Source organism: Peromyscus leucopus, chromosome 15, assembly GCF_004664715.2.
Source record: "Peromyscus leucopus breed LL Stock chromosome 15, UCI_PerLeu_2.1, whole genome shotgun sequence".
NCBI classification, from domain to species: domain Eukaryota; kingdom Metazoa; phylum Chordata; class Mammalia; order Rodentia; family Cricetidae; genus Peromyscus; species Peromyscus leucopus.
The window spans coordinates 24,871,594-24,890,918 of record NC_051076.1 but is presented as its reverse complement, the minus strand read 5'-3'; the positions used below and the strand labels follow the sequence as shown (position 1 = coordinate 24,890,918).

Here is a 19,325-nt window from a genome sequence, read left to right as displayed (position 1 = left end):
TTAGGCTATTAAAGGCAAGATCAGCACCCTTGGAGGAATGGATCCGAGATACAATCAATATTGAATCTCAGATCCATGCTGATGCTTTGATAGGAGAGGTGATTTCCAAAGGTTTGAAGAAAAATCAAAATGTCAAATGCTTCAATTGGGGTAAACAAGGACACTTAAAAAGTAACTTTAAACAGGGCTTTCCTAGAAACAATGTTTTTGCTAAGAATAATCTCAATAGAATGTCCCTCCCTTCTGAATTATGTAGAAGATGTGGCAAAGGCAGGCATTGGACTAATGAATGTAGATCAACAAGAGACAGACAAGGTAACCCTTTGCCATTAGGAAACATCTTGGGGGGCCTCTTACAGGTCCCCATGTCAAATTCAGCTCAGTCCTTCCCTGTCATTGTGGAGGAAACTCTTTCTCAGAACAATTAAAGAACCTAATGCCTATTGTAAAAAAAAAAATACTTCTCTGGATGGTAGAACAGCATTAAAAGATGAAACAAAAGTATCAGAAGAAACCAGAACAAAAAAGAGTTCTCAACTAGGAGAGATGCTATTTCATCAAACAGCATGACTACTCAATCTAAACTAACTTGCATTTGATGAGACATAACTTACCAAAAGGAAACCTCCCCAAAGTTAGGGTTGGGGAAGGATTTTATTTTATCTTTTCAGGAAAACAAAATAAATAAATAAATAAAAAACATATTGAGGAATTTAAAGACCTTTGGACAAATAAGCATCCAAAGAAGAAGGGAGAGCTACCAGGAAAGAATTACCAAGAAAAGGAATAATCTGGCCTAATATAATCTCTGAAGTCTCCATAAAGATGATGGGATTGAAGAGGCCTGCCTTAACATTAGTGCAGCCATGACAGGCTGCAGACTAACAATACTGGGACTTGGCCTCAACATTACAATACCAGGAAAAGCCACAAATTGTACCCTGTGGGGGATCAGTCAGAACTGAAACAAACAAGTACTAATTGCTCTAAAACACACAGGATAGCTGACATAATTTGTATATAGACTGCCAATTTCCTTGCAGTAACACCAACACCAATCACTGTTTGACAAAACTACTGTTACCTCACTCCTGCCCAATCAGGAGTTCAACCCTCATGTGAATCTGGAATTCTCCTACACTCCATCTTTAGTCCTTAAAAGCCCTGCCATAACTAAGCTCAATGCTGTCTCTGATCCAACCACTATGTTGTAATGGACAGGAAGCCCAAGCTTAAGCTTGCAATAAAGGCTCTTTGCTTTTACATGTGAACTTGAACTCCTGGTGATCTCTGGGAGGCTCATGATATGGGCATAACAGGTGAAAGGATGAACAGCGCTGGTGGTGGCACTGGTTACCAGTGGAAAAGTCACGAGCCATGGCCATGACTACCAGAGTTACAGAGAGCTTTATTGGAAGGAGGGAGGGGATAGGAGAGAGGAGAGTCAGGTTTGGAAAGAGAGAGATTGTGGGAGCAGAGCAGAGAGCAGAGAGGGAACAGAAAGAGAGGGTTGGGTCTGTGTCTTGCTTTTTAAGGCACAGATTGTGTGATCACGCACAGCATACACAGTTGCCACCAGACCCTGATGACTTAATGCACAAGACCTTGAGCTGCGAATGTTCAGGAATGAGAGCAGAATCCTAACAACAGGATCTCTCAAAGATGATTCCACACAGACTAAGATAACACTATTAAGCTGACAAACACCACCTAAAAATCAGCTTTGGACTATAAACTGCTCAGGACAATTTTGAGGTGGCTAGCTGAGATGATCCAGCCTCACAGGCTACTCTAGCCAGGACTTGAGACAAGCCCTACACTTTCCTATTACACAGAGACTGGACAACAAATGATATAACTACCTCTCCCAGGACTTGACAATTAACTCAAATTTTTCTTTTCAGGATCCCCTAAAGATACCATTGCCTTTTTGGTCATTCAATAGGTTATGGATGTTTTTCATTGTTTAGGGTGGCTGGTTACATGTTGTATTGCTAATAGGAAATAAGTTGAACAAAGGAGATTAGATTCAGGGTTCTTGTTTGAAAAAAAGAAGGGGATACAGATATGATATGACAAATGAGTAGATTATTGAGTCTACTCGGAAAAGAAAAAGGGGAGGATATAGATATGATAAGATTAAAAAGGTAGATTGTTGAATCTACTTTTAAAAGCTTACATTGATATCATCTTTCTATATTGATACAAAGTTGAGATTAATTTTGTTAGAACACACTGAACATACATTGCTGTGGATATCACTCTATATAAACAAAACACTGATGGCCAGTGACCAGGCAGGAAGTATAGGCAGGACAAGGAGAGAGGAGAATTGGGGAAACAGGAAGAAGGAGGAGAGACACTGCAGCCACCGCCAGGATAAGCAGCATGTAAAGACTCTGGTAAGCCACCTGCCACATGGCAAGGTATAGATTTATAGAAATCGGTTAATTTAAGATATAAAAACAGTTAGCAAGAAGCCTGCCACGGCCATACAGTTTATAAGTGATATAAGCTTCTGAGTGATTATTTTATACGTGGATTGTGGGACTGTGGGGCTTGTTGGAGCCTGGAGAGAAGCCCTCCAGCAACAAATGGCGCCCAACGGCTCGAGTTTCCACCTTAAACCTGACAATATTTAATAACCAATTCTAAACAGAGCCAAAAACAGGTTCCTGCTTCTTGTCTCATACAGGCAGCTAGACACCGCAAAACACTGGTTTGAACACTGGCGGGTTTCTGCCATGTGCGTTTGACCACCAGTATGGCAGGAATGAGGCATCTGCCAGCGGCACATTATGCTGTGTGGTAGATTTAGTCTTTACTAGTATTAAAAAAAAAAAAAGAGGTTTCTGGGCTACACGCTGCTTTGATAAAAGCGTAGACCTACTATTTCTGAGACTTGATGACTCCCAGAGCTGGAAAAAATGTACCACTGCCATGTTGAAAAGCTGAAGGGGGTGGAGCCAGCAGCCACAGCACCGTTTCAGGCTTAGAAGGCTACAGTCAATAAGACTGATTCAGATAAAATAGTTTATAATACATGTAAAAATGTATGTAGGCTTAAAAGACAATATATATATATATATATATATATATATATATATATATATATATATATATACCATTATATAAACAAATAATATCTAAAAATAAATTGTTTAAAAAAAACAGTAAAGGTAATAAGCCACGTAAAGATGGCTATCACGCAGAAAATCTGGATTATGTTGTCTTTGATATTCGTAACTAAAGAAAAACATTTGATTATAAAAGCTGTTCAGTTATGCCAAAATGTAAATTTTAAAGGTACCTTGACTTCAAAATTTGGATATAAGGATATGTTACTTTGGAAAAGAGGTTCTGCTTTTGTTTCCACAGAAAGCCAGAGGCTGTGGATTTGTTCCAGATTAAGATACAACAGGTTTCACCAGCCAAGACCCCCTGAAAGGTCTTAGATGACACCATGGCCCAGATGATCTAACATCCAGAGCGGTTTCAAGGCAACTGGTTCAGACAATACAGTCTCACGGACTACCCCATAGGCCTAAAATTTTCTTTGCATCCCCATAAGATACAGCGCCCCCTTCCAGCAGGAAGTAGTAAGAGATGCTATGCCCAAATTCCCAAATATACCAAACTGGCTTTAGAGGTGGAATTGGCTCACTCCTCCTCTAAACCCAGACATATTGCTTTAAAAAAAAAATGGTTAAGAGATTTCTTCTGTCCCAAATCAGAAGAGCCCTCTGGTGTGGGACAGAGAAAACCAATATTTTATTTAAAACAGTTGATTATAAATGTGATCTCTTTCTAAAAAACAAAAGGGGATATGATATAGATATATAGGAGGATATAGAGATGATAAGATAAAAAGGTAGATTAATGAACCTACTTTTTTTTTTTTTTTGGTTTTTCGAGACAGGGTTTCTCTGTGTAGCTTTGCGCCTTTCCTGGAACTCACTTTGGAGACCAGGCTGGCCTCAAACTCACAGAGATCCGCCTGGATCTGCCTCCCGAGTGCTGGGATTAAAGGCGTGCGCCACCACCGCCCGGCTATAATGAACCTACTTTTAAAGAACAACTTGTTCAAAATGTTTTACATTGGTATAGATTTTAGTTTATGTTTAAAATGTTTTACATTGGTATACATTTTAGTTTATTGATACAAACTTGAAGTTAATTTTGTTATACTGTATATATATATATATTTCTATTCTTGTTTGAGGTATTATGTTTAACTCATTTAAAATTGTAATGGATAATTAAAAATAATAATTAGTCATCTATGATAATCATATTTGTAGCCATGTTAGTTAAGTCTTCTAGGTATACATAAATATATTTCAGATAGATAGGTTATCTTCAAACACTTCATAGACCTAGAGAATATGGCATTTAAATAACTTAGAATTCTCTTGATGTGAGACACAATTGCTCCTGGCTGCACCAATTTGATCCAAGGGAATGTTGGGCTTCTAAGACATTTCCATTTGGAAGTTTGTCTTCTTGGCACAAAATGGCCTACTGGGCAAAGAACTGCCCTTGCCTTGATGGCTGCCAGTACAAATGCAATGCTGTCCTTTCTGGACAAGCAGGACACAAGGAAAGTGACCACTGTACTCTGCCAAGACAGAGTAAGATGGTCTTTTAGAATTCCTGCTTCTGAAAATGGTCTGTCAGATACTCTAGGCCTGTAGCCAATTTAAATGCACCAGCAATGCTGAGAAACATTAGGTGACTGTCCAGACTGCCAGCTGTCTTGGTCTACTCCTGCAAGATTCCCGAAAGTTGCTTGCATCCATCTACCATTTCTCAAGTACCATTATATTCCTTCTCAGGTCTTTGATGTGGTTAAAGACTAGATAGTTGTAATTTCCTCAGTTATGATAAAAGATAAGTTAGATATAAAACCTTAAACTCACAAATATAAGATAGATAAGACATCTTCTTTAATATTGTAACTGTAATTCTTGCTTGATAATTGTTTTGTTATATGTAATTTTACTATGTTAAAGTTAAAACCTTCTTTTTAAAAAAAGAAGAAAAGGGGAAGTGCTGTGGATATCACTCTATATAAATAAAACACTGATGGCCAGTGACCAGGCAGGAAGCATAGGCAGGACAAGGAGAGAGGGGAATTGGGGAAATAGGAAGAAGGAGGAGAGACACTGCAGCCACCGCCAGGAGAAGCAGCATGTAAAGACTCTGGTAAGCCACCAGCCACGTGGCAAGGTATAGATTTATAGAAATGGGTTAATTTAAGATATAAAAACAGTTAGCAAGAAGCCTGCCACGGCCATACAGTTTATAAGTGATATAAGCTTCTGAGTGATTATTTTATACGTGGATTGTGGGACTGTGGGGCTTGTTGGAGCCTGGAGAGAAGCCCTCTAGCAACAATACATTTCTATTCTTGTTCTGTGTATTGTACCTATACAGTTAATTTAACAATGTAATGCAAATTTCTAGTCCTTGGAAGTTATTACAAGGTAATTAGGACATAAGGAAATGCAAGTTAGTAGTTAGTCTTTACAATCAAACTTGTAGTCATGATAGATATGTTTTCAAGGTCAAACAGATATATTTTAGATAGACAGGTCATCTTCAAGCCCTTTAGAGATCTAGAGAATATGGAGTTTGCTTTCTTTGTATAATGTGAATCTTAAAATGTTTTATTAATTAAAAACAAACCCGGAGCCAGATATTGAGGTGAATTCTGAAAGATCAGAGAGACAGAACATTCCACATCCAACCTCACCTTGCCAATTTCTCAGCTGACCTTGTTTTCATGAATCCTTGGACCTGAAGCCTCTGAATCCTCACCTGAATGGATCTCAGCTGAATTGCTGCTAAAAGCTAAAAGCTTTACAAAAGGCTCTAGTTCCTGGTCCTCATGCCTTAAATACTTTTCTGCTTCCTGCCATTACTTCCTGTTTCCAGTGTGGCTTTGAACTCATAGAGATCCAGATGGATCTCTGCCTATAGAATGCTAGGAATAAAGGCATGTGTGTGCTACCATTTTCTGGCCTCTATGTCTAATCTAGTGGCTGTTCTGTTCTCTCATAGATAAGTTTATTAGGGTACACAATATATTGGGGAACACAATATCACCATATCTTTGGGGCAAAAGTTAGCCACTGGGCAAGAAAGTGCCCTTGCCTCAACTGCTGACAGTATGCTGTCCAAATGGGACAAGCAGAACACAAAAGAAAGGCCTGCTGAAATTTGTCAAGACAAGGTAGGACAGTCCTTCAGAAAATCCTGCCTCACAGGTAAGTCTGTCAGACATGCTAGGCCTGTAGGCTGAAGACTGAAGGTGAAGCCCCAATGTTTCAGAGGTAGGCAGTTGTTTCTGTCATTTCTCACATTTTTTGGAAATCCCTTGCTTGCACTTCCTGCTTACTCATATATATTATTTCCTCTTGGGTCTCAGGAATTGAAGATGAGATAGTTATGGTTATAGTTTTCCTTGTTAACAAATTCAAAACAGAAACTCACTAAAGAGGTGTAAAATGTGTAAGATTGAGAGGCATCAAAAGATAGTTTTTGGTAGGTAATTCAAGTTAGGATAGAAAGTGAATTAGGTACATTTTGGACTCACCAAAACTGGATAAATAATAGAGTATTTTCTATGAATTTGTCAAGTGTTAATGGACTAGACATTATAGATGCAATTATTGCCTGTATATATTAAATATAGTTATTGTAATTATTGTATATAGATTTTATTTTAGACAAATGGGGAAATGTACTGATATTTTTTTGTATGCTCCAACAAATAAAGCTTGCCTGAAGATCAGAGGGCAAAGTCAGCCACTAGTTAGCCATGGAGGGTAGCCAGTGGTGGCATACACCTTTTATCCCAGCTCTAGGGAGGTTGAGACAGGAAGTGGTATGGCTGGGCTGAGAAAAGGAATAAGTCAGGATAAGATAGTAAGTCAGTCCCTTTCAGGCTGAGGATTCAGTAGAGGTAAGAAGTCTCTCTTGTGGCTGGCTGCATGGCTTTACTGATCTTTCAACATTTACCCCCCTGATCTCTGGCTCTGGGTTTTTTATTAAGACCGATTAGGATCCATGGTAAATGCACCCCAGAGCTGATGCCATGAGATAAAATTGCATAGTTTTTTATTTCAGTGTATCTGTACAGACGTCTAAATAGTCAGAGTTGTTCTAAGAGTCATCTGGTTGGTTGTGTCATTTGCAGTCTTTGGGCTGAAGGAAGTCATGAATAAAAAGGAGTGCCCAATACCTGCTAATTAAGGAACCAAAGTTCATAGTTACCAAGCTCGTTCCTAGTTCTGAGTCTCTGGAATTAATAGCAACTTCTTGCAAAAAGAAGATTCTTTGACTAACTCTGTGAGTAGCACTAACCTGTGGATATAAACATGAATATTTTAAAGGAAAACTGACAATGAGATGTGATGTTTTTTGGGCCTACTGCCCTCCAGGTGGGAGGTTTTGACAAGGCATATTATGCTAGGTATGAATATTCTCTTGTGTAGCAGGCCTCAAATGCAACCAGAAAGCAGTTGGTTACCACTGTGAAAATGGTGCCATCATTGTGCCAGGTGCCCTACTTTTTCCTTTGTCCAGAACTCATAATGGAAACTAATAAGAACGCTCCTGGTCTTTCTCTATACTTTAAGTGGCATTAAGTTCAGGTAGGAGAGAAGTTGAGTCCTTATGTAAACATCAGGGAGACTGTAGCTTCCTCCAGATCAAAATCATTCACCTTACAGGAAAGCTTGGTAAGACACAGGGTGTTAACAAAAGGATACACATGGCAAGCCACAAGAATATGATATAAGGAGTCCAGCTGTGTATTAAAGCTATACCTTGACCAGGCCAAGGGTCTGTCAAGTGGGAAGCCATTTAGCATGAACTATTTGGTGTTACACAGCTTAATATTCAGCTGTGCCTTGTTATGAATTGTTTGTATTCACAATTCCTCTAGAATGTGTGTGTGAGCTTCTTTGCTCAGGCCAGTACTTGGATAAGGTAACATAGGCAAAGACAAGCTGGCTGGAGATGCATAACTTTGTGTGTTGTGCAATAAAACTTAGAACATCCCTTTGCCTTGAGGCCTAGTGGCTCTCCAGAGCAACTGACTGAAACAAAAGAGATTTTTACATATCAAGGTGGAAGGTAGGATGGAGCAACATTCCAGAGGAGGGAGAGAACCACATGGCAAGGGGAAGAAGACACAGACATTTTCTGTAGAGGCAGACAGAATGGCATGACCAGGGAGAAGGGAAGAACACAGAGGTTTTGTAGATAGTAAGGTAGAAGCCTTGTATAGTTCATCGGAGCCAGGAGTAGAGAGTAAGTAGAGATGGAGGATGAAGAAACAGAGGATGTAGAATGTGAGACCAAAATGAGCCATCTTAGAAATAAGACCAAAATGCTTTCACCCTAAAATTAAGGCCTAAGATTTCTCCTTTTGGGAATAGGCCATTAGTTACTGAAACCAGTCAGTTCAGATTCCAGAAACCAGCAAGTGTAAAAGTACAGAGTCACAAGATAGTCACGAGGTAATGCCTGCCAGACTATGGAATGTCCTCTCCCTGGTTTCCAGGGTAACTGACCACAGAAATGCCCCCACCTGAGGGCAGCCAATGAGAAATGGTGGTGGGCAACCACTCCCTTAGAAGTAATTTCTAGAAGTCTCTAGAAGCGAGCCAATCAGAATTGTACCTGTACTAGCACCCCTAAATGATGTAACCTTGTGACTTTTCCCTTTAAAAGCTGAGCTTGCAGATAGGTGGGCGCTTCCTCCAGCCTCCACTGCGTTGGATGTATTGGACGAAGTCCCTGCCTAGGTTTGTATTGCTTTTGGATATCCAGAATTAAACCTTGCTTTTGCATTCCGGCATGCTCGTCTTTGGTGGTCTCTCTGGGGCTCACGATCTGGGCACAACAGATGAGGCTGGAAGCATAAGAGCTTAGTTGTTAGCAGGACTATGAGAGGGCAGTAAATGAGGGAACAAAAAGAAACTGAGTATCAGGACAGAACCGAAGCTATGTAGACAGGATTTCATCCCAGAGAAATAAAGTAGATGAATGAAGAGCTTGGTGTATCTAGATTTATTGCTGTCCTGAATGCCTGACAGAGATGTACCTGAATAGATAGAATTTTTTCTTAGAGGAGTAAAGTTAACAGACATAAGAGCATAGTGTATGTAGATTTCTTCCCTCAGATATCCAACACTGGACGCGGTGTCTTCCACGGACTCTGGGCAATCTGTAGATACAGAATAGCAGGATTGTCTCAGAATGGGTGAAATCTCACATCAGGCAAGAAAGATCATTAAGATTAAGTAAACAACTTAGAGGCTTCAGGAAGTCCCTGAAACCAGATATAATAGGGTCCTCCATTATTGGAGAAATTATTCCCCAAGAATATATACATTGTAAGGAGTTGTCCTAGGCATTCTCATATAAGTTGATATGCCTGGAAATTGTTGAGACCACTCATGATGTCCTGAAGAGGCTCTGACCAACTTGACTACCTAAAAAGGACACTCTCCAATGCTTTGTACTGTCTGCACATTGTCAAGGGTGCCCCAGGATTCTTGCTATTATGAGCTGTTACTCATTTTGAATTAACTGGTGACATAGCTGTCTTTGAGTCACTTCTGCTCCTGTAAGTAACACCTCATCAATATTCCTATAATAAACACAACAATAAATAAATAAATCCCATTGGCTCACCAAATTGGACTTCAGTTGTACCTGAACTTTGGGCTGGGGTGAGTAGATATTTGTTTACACCTCCCCAGGAATATTGAAGTAGAGGACAGATTCAGCCTACTGTATGTAGGTAGATTTGGCACTGTTACTCCCTTCTTTCTTAAATAGCATTTGTGGATTATATAAATTGAAACTTTTGGTCTATATAAGACAAAATTCTCTGTCTCTGACACATAATTTTCTTCTGTCTTAGTGTGTTTTGTGTTGTGTCAGGACACTACAGATACAGCGTTAATTACGGAAAATAAATGTAATACATTTCTGCAAGTTTGGGAATCCAAGAACTAATCTTTGGCATTTGATGAGATTTCTTCCTGTATCTTTGTTACAGGATGTTGTGGTGGTTAGAGTCAAAGCCAGGTGTTTCCAAATCCTTTCCCTTCATTGAAAGATTTAGGATAAAGGCGCACACAGATTTTAAAGAAGCAGTGAAACTTTATTCAAAGCAAAGCGACAATAGAGCTCAGGAAGGAATATGTGTGAAGAGCATCCGTGTGCCATGTGAGGAAAGGTGCTCAAGGGCCCCGTTTTTTGTTTGGAGCCACTTTCATGGAGTTCAAGAGAAGGAGGAGTGGGGTGCTGAAGGGGACTGACACTGGTTGATCTGTATTTCAACTAATGGGCTTAGATTAGGTACTCAGTTACTTCCTGTGCATGTGCCTTTCCACACAGTATTTTATTTTGATTATATTCACACAATTATACATAGGAAGAAGTTGGTGAATTAGGATATTCATCATAAAAGTTCCCTTTGAGGACCCAGGTTTGTCTTGTTGTACACATCCCCAAACTAGTCCAGGCTGGATCCGATCATCTTTCTTGGTATCAAACTTGTTCTGGGACATATTTGAATATAAATGTTCTATGAAGGTATTTCTAAGGGCAGTAATCATTTTCATTGTTTGCAACATAGATATTTGCAACCATGTTGTATGCGGGTGTCCACGTTGCCAACAGTTTTCAGGTATGTTGTTAGAAGAACATTGTTTGTACATAGGGCATGGAGACAGTGGTCTTTGGCTGGGAAGTGCATTTGTGGTTATCAGACAAAAGGGAAGCCTCAGATTGCTAAACTGTGCCCCATGCTAGCCTTTCTCATCCCTATGTGCTGGAAGAGCAAAGTTAAACAAAACAAACAAGAAAAGAAAAACAAGCAAACAGAATTCCCTTCTACAAATGCTTTTCTAGTGACATTGATCTATTGATGGGAAGTGACTATGAACTGAACACACCCCATTAGGCCCTCATTTCCAGGATCATTAAATGGGAAATAAGATGTGGGTTTCCAAGATGAGAGATGCACTCATCCTTAGCTCTTCCCTCTTCCTGCCTTTATTTCTTCTTTTCTCACCTTTTCTGTGCTCCTTAAGCCATGTTAGATTGTTGCCCCATGTGCCTATTAATACTGATTGTAAACCTGACAGTATCACTTATGAGAATCCTTTGAATACATGCATGAGGGCTTTCTAGACTTGGTTAAGTAATTTGGAAACACTCACCTTAAGTGTGAGTGGTATTGTTGAATAGGTTCGGGTCCTGAAGTGAATAAAAAGAGAGAGACAGAGAGATAGAGAGACAAGGACCAAAACAGCTCTAGAACTCACCTCTTTTTGAGTCCTGCTATAAACACAATGTGACCAGCCATCTCACCCTTCTCTACCATTAAATCAGAAGCAAAACCAAACCCATTCTTTCTCCAGTTGCTTAGGTCAGATATGATTTCACAGAAGTGAGAGAAGTAGAAAAATCCCCAGCAAGACCTTTCTGGGAATCCTGACAAATTTCTTAATTCATTTATCATAGGGCTTCCTCATTTTGAAGGATTCCAGTGACATTATTTCATTCTAGAATTGGAGTTGAGATTCCTTACTACTGCAGATAGTATTCCTCACTCTTACCCAAAATTTGTGGATTCTTTGCTTAAATAATGAAACTGTATAATACAGTCACAATTACTCAGTGAAAAGCATCTGAAGACTTGTCAGGTCCTCAACACACTAGTTTGGGAAACTGCACTCAAGGCTGAATTCAACCATCTGTGTATTACTAATGTTTGGTTTTTCTGGGCAGGACACAGTCTATTTGTTCTTGAACAAGTTTTGTCCTTAAACATCACACTTGAAGCCTGTATTCCACAGTTTTATCTGCAGATCACTAATATTTTATTTTAGAGCAACTTCAAATGGTTTTAAGATATTCCCAAGGAATCACTGCTTTATCAAAAACTGGATTTTTTAAAAAGTTATATATATTTATAAAACTGATAGATTAAGAATTATAAAAGTTTAGATACAAAATATGGAATTTAGATAATACAAAAATGTATAAAGAATATGAGAAAGCACCATTTCCTAGATATAATAGCAGGCAGGGCAGTGGTGGCACATGCCTTTCATCCCAGCACATGGAAGTCAGGGGCAGGCAGATCCTTGAGTTCCAGGACAGCTTGGTTTACAAAGTGATTTCCAGGACAGCAAGGACTAAACAGAGAAATCCCCTCCTGAAAAAACAAACAAACAAACCAACAGCTGGCTTTCATAGGTATGGTATTTCAACAGGTCATATATACATTCACTCTCTGGACTTGTTTCTTTTCTCTGTTGTTTCTGTAAACAGTATCCTTGGCATCGAGATTGTCAGAAGTATAGTTCTACAGAGGTTTTCATAACTGAATCAGGGTTGAGTGCCTCTCCTTCTGGCGTTGATAACCTTAAAGAAGAAAAGATGAGGTCAGAGCAGTTGAAATGCAGATGGTTCACATTTCTCTCTACATTCCTACTGACTGTTTACATTGTAATAGTGGCTGTTTAAGTGTAATACGAATCCCACACTGTGTAAGCATGACAAGGATTGTGGATTTTAGCATATTGTGGTCTGATTTGCTCAGGGCATCCTTGGGAACTTATCGTTTCTGTTCATCATCCTCTGCAACAGACAGTATTTGAAAGTTACAGATGAAGACCCCAAGGTTCTTTGCGTGCAGTCTTTGGTCAATTTCAAGTCAATGTTTTGTGATATTTTGTTTGTGTTCTGACAAATAAAGCTTGCCTGGAGATCAGAAGGTGGAACTAGTCACCAGTTAACCACAGAGGCCAGGCTATGGTGGCACACACCTTTATTCCCAGCATTTGGGAGGAAGAAGCAGGAAGATCAGGAGTTCAAGGACACCCTGGACTGCAGGAGATTAAAACATATGATCCTTAGGAAGAATTGTATTTCCCAAAGCACACACCTGCATGTAACTGTGCCTTACAGACTTCAGCTGCCATGTATCTTCTGTTGAGGTCAATTCAAAGCAGACAAGTCGAAGTTTATTGCCTGGCTCACAGTTGATACTGGTCAGTCGTCCATAGACCACCACTTCCATTTTCCCAGTATCATCTTCAATCCCATAGTAAATGAAGTCACCCCTTTCATTTTTCTGAAAAACAAGTTAACATTCATGTTTTAAGAAATATGTGGAAGCTTATCACTTCTATGAGAAATAAAGAGTATTAGCATAAACCTGTCCCTGACAAAGGCAAGTATGGCTCTTAGGTTTAGAATCACAGGTAAAAGGCCAGTGAGATGACTCAGTGGGTAAGGGTGCTTGTTGGCAAGCCTGATTACCACTCAGTTCCCAGGACTTACAGTGGAAGGAGAGAACTCATTTGTGGAGCTTCTCTTCTGACTTCCACACTGCTTTCATGGCCTTTATGTTTCTCTCAACCCTCACAGACAAAATAAAGGAATAACTGACAAAAGAGAATTACTTGAATGGAAGAGTTTAACATGTTATGGTGAACAAATCTTTTCTTGGCAATCACTCTGGAGGTTTTGTGTGCCTAGCCCTTAATGACTGAGCATAATTGCAGCCCTTGGAAGCCTCTCTTAAGTTTTACCTACTTGAGGTCTTTATCTGCCGGGTGTCTTTAGAAAAAATGAGTATCTTCCTAAATACTAGTGGGAACATATCAGAATAGCTGAGATTTCTTAAGGTTCCAAAGTAAGGGATCAAAAATAAAAAAAATAAAAAAAAAACCATAAATACACAGCAAACCCCATTTAGTTACATCCAGGAAGCCTGAGAAGAAAAGGCTACTTTTGGCTCATTGTGAATCTGAGAAACACTATTATAAGTCTTTTTTATTTAATTTATTTTACTTTTTATTGACAATAAAGTTATTTTCACACATCATATTCTAATCACAGTTTCCTCTCCCCTACTTCCTCCAGCATAATTCTTTCCTCCCCACTTTTCCAACTCCAACCCTTCTTTCTCTCTCTTTTTTGTCTTTTTTTTTTTAGGGGCTGAGGACTGAACCCAGAGCCTTGTGCTTGCTAGGCAAGCGCTCTACCACTGAGTTAAATCCCCAACCCAACTTTCTCTCTCTTTTAAGCAAATAGTCAAAGAAGACAAACCAACAAGAATAAAAAAAAATGAACAAACTAATAGACATAAAAAAGAAATAGAAACAAACACACAGTCACACAAAGACAAACACACACACACACACAGACACACACACACACACCCCTCCTGTATAAATGGATCACATTTGCTCAGTGTACACATCAATGCACTCTACTACTTCCTAATCCCTTAGAAGTTAAATCTACAGCAATATTTCTGGTGTTTTAGTTTGTGTCCCACTTACTTATTAATTGTGTGAACAATTGTATCAGCACAGTCAATAACAGCATAGATAAAAGGAAAAAGTCATGCCTGATTCATGCACTATGAACTACAAAATCATACATTGAACAAGCAAACATACTAATGAATTAGTACATTGGCACTTAAAAAAATATTCAGAAGTCACAGAATTCCTTAAATTTCTTCACTTTCATTGTGCCTATTATAAATTGTGAATTTAAACCAGATTGTTTAACTCCTCTTTCTCTCATTATTTAAAATATTATTCACTCAGTCAAAATGTCTTGATAAAATGTAAAGAATGTGATAATGAGAGCACATTAAAGAAATAATCCTGGCTTGTTGGACATGGCTTCATTCTAGGGCAGAATTGTCTATTTGGATTTTTATTCTCATCATTGCAAACTGTGTCTAGTCTATGAGTTTGATTCTTCATTCACAACTGAGTTGTGAAAGGAAACTATCAAAGAAATATAATCTCAAAGGAAAGTGTGCTGTAAACTGAACAGTGTCTGGGAATAGGATGGCTATAAATGGATTGTCATAGCCAGGAAAATACCAAAGATTATTGATGTATCTGCTTGTAAAGAATTCTCATGGTGGTACCTTGAGAGAGGAATGGTAAGAGACTTTCCCAATATCCAAAGTATGGTAACCTTACTCATCTCTTTCTGATATGAAAGGTAATTATTTCCTGTGTTAAGTAAATTGAGCAACTTTCAGTGCCAAGAAAAACTTAAAATCTCAGAATGCATATGCATTCCACAAATAATGTAGTAGCTTACCTTAGTTACCATAAACTCTCCATTCACATATGTCCCTTTTATTTGAGAGAAAAGATCCTTAATTTTAGGAGTTCCATTGGCTCTTCTCCTCAGTGTATTTGAGATAACCATCGTTTGGTTAACATTCTCATCAGACACACAGGAGGCTCCGTATATCTCCAGGAATCCATTGGTGCCAAAATAATCTGATATGGCAATGATCTTTTTTGGGATGAACTTGTTCTTTAGGGCTGTCTCAAAAACCTTCACTCTGAAGAATTCAGTCTCAGTAGCCACCGTGGCATGGAACATCCTTTTGCCATCAATCAAATCATAAGTAAACGGTTCTGTTACTTTCAACACCATCACTTCTTTGGGTTCTCGATGGTGACCTTCTACCTTAGAAGGCTCCTTTGGTAAGTTTCCCTTCTTTGGTGTCTACATAAAACATACAGAGGATAAACATGCATAATTCAGACAATCCTAAGGCATAACTCCACTGAATAGAATGGAGAACATCTATCTATACAATGATTCCCATACCTTACCCTAGATAAAGGAAGAAATGGAGATTTACCTAAATCACTACTTAAGTGATTCCAATTAATACTAATCATACCTGCTAAATAAGGAAATTATACTTGTAGTTATGGGGAATGAACCCAAAGTCTCCATGTTCTAGTCAAGTCTTCTATGTAGGAATATTTTGAAGATTCCAATTATAAAACCTTGTCAAAACAGTCAGAGCTTTCTTGTAAAAGAAAGATGCACTCAAATATTGTTAATCAGGAGTGGTTCGGGCTAGTAGCTCTTCTTTTTTGCATAATAGCAGGCATGGAAGAGAATCCTGGGACCAGAAAAGTCCTGAAGTCATTTTACTTTGATAGCCTACTTCCTCAATATCCCATTCCATTTCTGAGCATCAGAAGAGCACTATGAAATGGAGGCAAAACTGTAGGGCTGAAAGAAGAAGCATGTTGGCCGTCATGGCCAACCTGGGTACCAGCTCAGGGAGGCAGCTATAACTGGTAGCACTCTCTGAAATTTGACTTGGAAACATACAGATTTCACACTATGGATGGTAGGGTTAAACTTCGATTCCTGATCGATGTGTTCTATCTTCAGGAAATACATTTTCATTATAACTGTTTCAGTAATTCACAATATGAAAAGAATACCTTGACAAAAAGTTCAGAGTGTAAAATTAAATAAGCAAGTGTCTCACTATACTCCTTACAGAATAGGCATGATCAGGTGATCATTGAGTCAGATATTTTCTTAATCGAATAGAGCATGCAAAGTATTTTAAAGTTGAATGTAGGGAAGGTCAGTAACTAAACACAATAAAAATGAGTTGATTATTTGAATAAAAGGTTATGTGTGCATATAGATTAATGAAGAAACCTTTCAAGTTTGTGCTAAGCTCTGTTATTATATTGTAAGAACAGGTTGCTTTACCCTTGGTAGACTGCTGATTACTGCTGTTGGAGGCACCAGAGGAGTCTGGAGAGCACTGGATGCTGTTGTTCGGGACACCCAAGGGTCCGGGAGAGAACTAGATGCTGTTGGTGGAGAGCCACATGGAGCCAGGAGACTTTTAGATGCTGTTGCTGAAGGCATCTGAGGAGCATGGACACTCCTTGATGCTTTTTCTTTAGAACAGGGAACAGCCTGTCCAGTACCATATGATACTCCTTGAGGCCCTTGAGTGGTACACATACTTCTGGACTCTGTCCATGGAGGAGCATTTAGAGCCTGGATTACGTTGGATGATGCTCCTAGGTGTGTTTGAGTGGTCTGTACTTTGCTTGTTCCTATTGGTATAGAACCCTGAGGAGCTGGAAGGCTATTGGATGTTGTTGGTAGAAGTACTTGAGAAGTCTGGAGACTACTAGATGCTGTTGCTGGAGAAGCCGAAGAAGCCAGGACATAAACATGTCCTGTTCCTAAGGGACCTGGGACATTGGCATTCCTGGGTGCTTTTACTGTAGCAGAGTTAAGAGTTTGAATGCCACTGGGTGCTGCTCTTTGAGATACCTGGGTGGTGCTATCATTTCTGGACACTACTTCTGGAAGAGCATTGGGAACCTGAATATTGCTGGATGCTATTGCTATTCCTACCTGGGATTCCCTTTTCAATGTTGCTGAAGGCCCTTTAGGGGTTTGGGCAGGCCTGGATGTTATTACTTGAGGACTCTGAGGAGACTGCTTGCTACCGGCTGCTGCTGCTGTAGGTAGGTGAATGTTCTGGGCACTATTGGACACTGATCCTGGAGACAAATAAGGAGTACTGAGAAAGCTGGACACTGTTTTTGAAGGCATGTGAGGGACCCAGCTATTACCAGATATTGTTGCTGGAGGTACATGAGGAGCCTGGACACCACTGGACCGTGTTAGAGGCACTGGAGAGTTCAGATGGATGCTAGAGTCTGATGCTGGAGACATCGGAAAATTCTGGCAAAGTGGTACTGGAGAGCCTAGAGATGTTCTTAAAGTGAAGCATGTTTCTGTTGGAGTCTGAGAAGTCTGGTGGAGGCTGTTAGAAGCTGCTGCTGCTGCTGCTACTGCTGCTGAAACTTCTGGAAGAGTCTGGAGTTTACTGGCAGCTGAGGAGTTGCTGGTTGCTGCAGATTCTGGAAGTTGATGTTTTTTCTGGGAAACCTGTGTCTTTATGGTACTCTGTTTTTTGATGTTTGTGTTTTTCTGTTTTAAAGGAAAATAGGATTGGGATATTTTTTAATACTGCTTATTGGTTTTTGAAAATAAGACCAAGTACATCTTTTTACTTTCTTGTACTTTCTCTTTTCAAAAGAGGACTTTTACAATTGTCAGCTTTTTCCTGGGCTGAAGGAAGTACTTGAGAACATACTTAGTTATTTCTAACACCTAGCTTCCACTCTTATAACTTCTCTTAAAAGTCAGGTATTGAATTTTCTCTAGTCTGGGATGGAATACAAACTCAAAGCATCTTACAGACTGTTCAAATATTACTTGGCCTCATTCAGCTTTTAGTGTTATTTTGTGGGAAATGAAGTTTGTAGTAAAACTGGCTACTTGTGTACTTTTTCTCAGGTAGACTTTCCAATCTATCAGATATTCAATCCTTATTGTACACAGATACAACCCTCCACATTTTCAGGTGATGTGACTGAAATTATGCCACAAATACCCTAAAAAAATGGACAAGATGGATGGGAATGTAGCTCAGTTAACTTCATGTTGGAATAACATGCCTGAACCCTATCCAGACTCATTTAAACCTGTATTTAGGTCTATAAAATAAGCATAACTCTAGTTTAATAAAACTTCTCCGTATGTGAGAAATACTTGTACTTAGGCAACAGATCAAGTTAGGGTCCTCATTATACTTTTATAACCTTGAAGTATAAAAATTTAAATATTATAAAATTTGCTTTAAAAGTGAAGGTAAGTAAGTATGCAAATACTTTGGTTTAGCAGTAATGGCCATTTTTACTGTTTTTGATTTATATTTTTGATTGTTCAAGGTAAAATTTCTTCTAAAATGCAACAATTGCTATAAAGCTGATTCCTTTCAAGACAAAATTATTACTAACTGTAGCCTGTTTTCCAGGCTTGTCTACATCTTGAATTCAATTGCTGTCGTCATTGACAAACATGGTTAATTAGATGTGCCTAAGGAGTTCCCATGCTGAATAACAGGACTCTACCTGTTAAAAAGATTAAATGCTGGTCACATAGAGTGTTCAACACAATTGTACCATGCAATAAAATAAGGAGATGTGTGTACATGGCAGTCAGGATCTCAAAATACATGCATGATGAATCGATGTAATTAAGTACATGATTAGGAAATTAGATGAGAAGTACTTTCAAGGTTATGATTGTTGTAATTATATTAAAAAGGCATCCAAGTGGGAACAGGAAGCCATTCCCTTTGATGAGGAATGTCTGGGAGAGTTTGGTGTATGTCTGGGAGGGTCTGAAACTGACACTTAGCAAAAGTGACCATTACAGTTATGCAATATTTGGTCAGTGAATGGACATGGAGAAAGACTTCCAAGCAAAGAAACAGAATGTGTCAAAACACCTGTTAAGAAGAGCATAGAATGGTGAAAATAACCTCTGAAGTTGGGTCACCAGCAAAGGGAAAAGGCCTGAGAAGAAACTAGGCAATGGGGAATGACACATTCTTGTGT

At 39.1% G+C, this 19,325-nt stretch overlaps 2 protein-coding genes across 3 annotated transcripts in view; both read right to left on the bottom strand.

Moving 5' to 3' along the window:
• LOC114690609 (putative GPI-anchored protein pfl2) overlaps positions 1–19,325 on the bottom strand; it is a 77,641-nt gene that overhangs the window by 47,144 nt on the left and 11,172 nt on the right. The gene's annotated exons all lie outside the window — the stretch shown is intronic.
• LOC114690673 (interferon-activable protein 204) overlaps positions 12,200–19,325 on the bottom strand; it is a 60,075-nt gene continuing 52,949 nt past the window's right edge. Inside the window, exons 5-8 of one of the 2 annotated variants that reach the window (XM_028865549.2) lie at positions 16,606–17,850; positions 15,169–15,585; positions 12,980–13,168; positions 12,200–12,456 (exon numbers count right to left, since the gene is read on the bottom strand). In XM_028865549.2, the coding sequence (XP_028721382.1) occupies positions 12,421–12,456; positions 12,980–13,168; positions 15,169–15,585; positions 16,606–17,850 (1,887 nt within the window). In that variant the 3' untranslated portion in view covers positions 12,200–12,420. The remainder of the gene's footprint in view (positions 12,457–12,979; positions 13,169–15,168; positions 15,586–16,605; positions 17,851–19,325) is intronic. The other variant, XM_028865550.2, reaches the window with a different exon arrangement.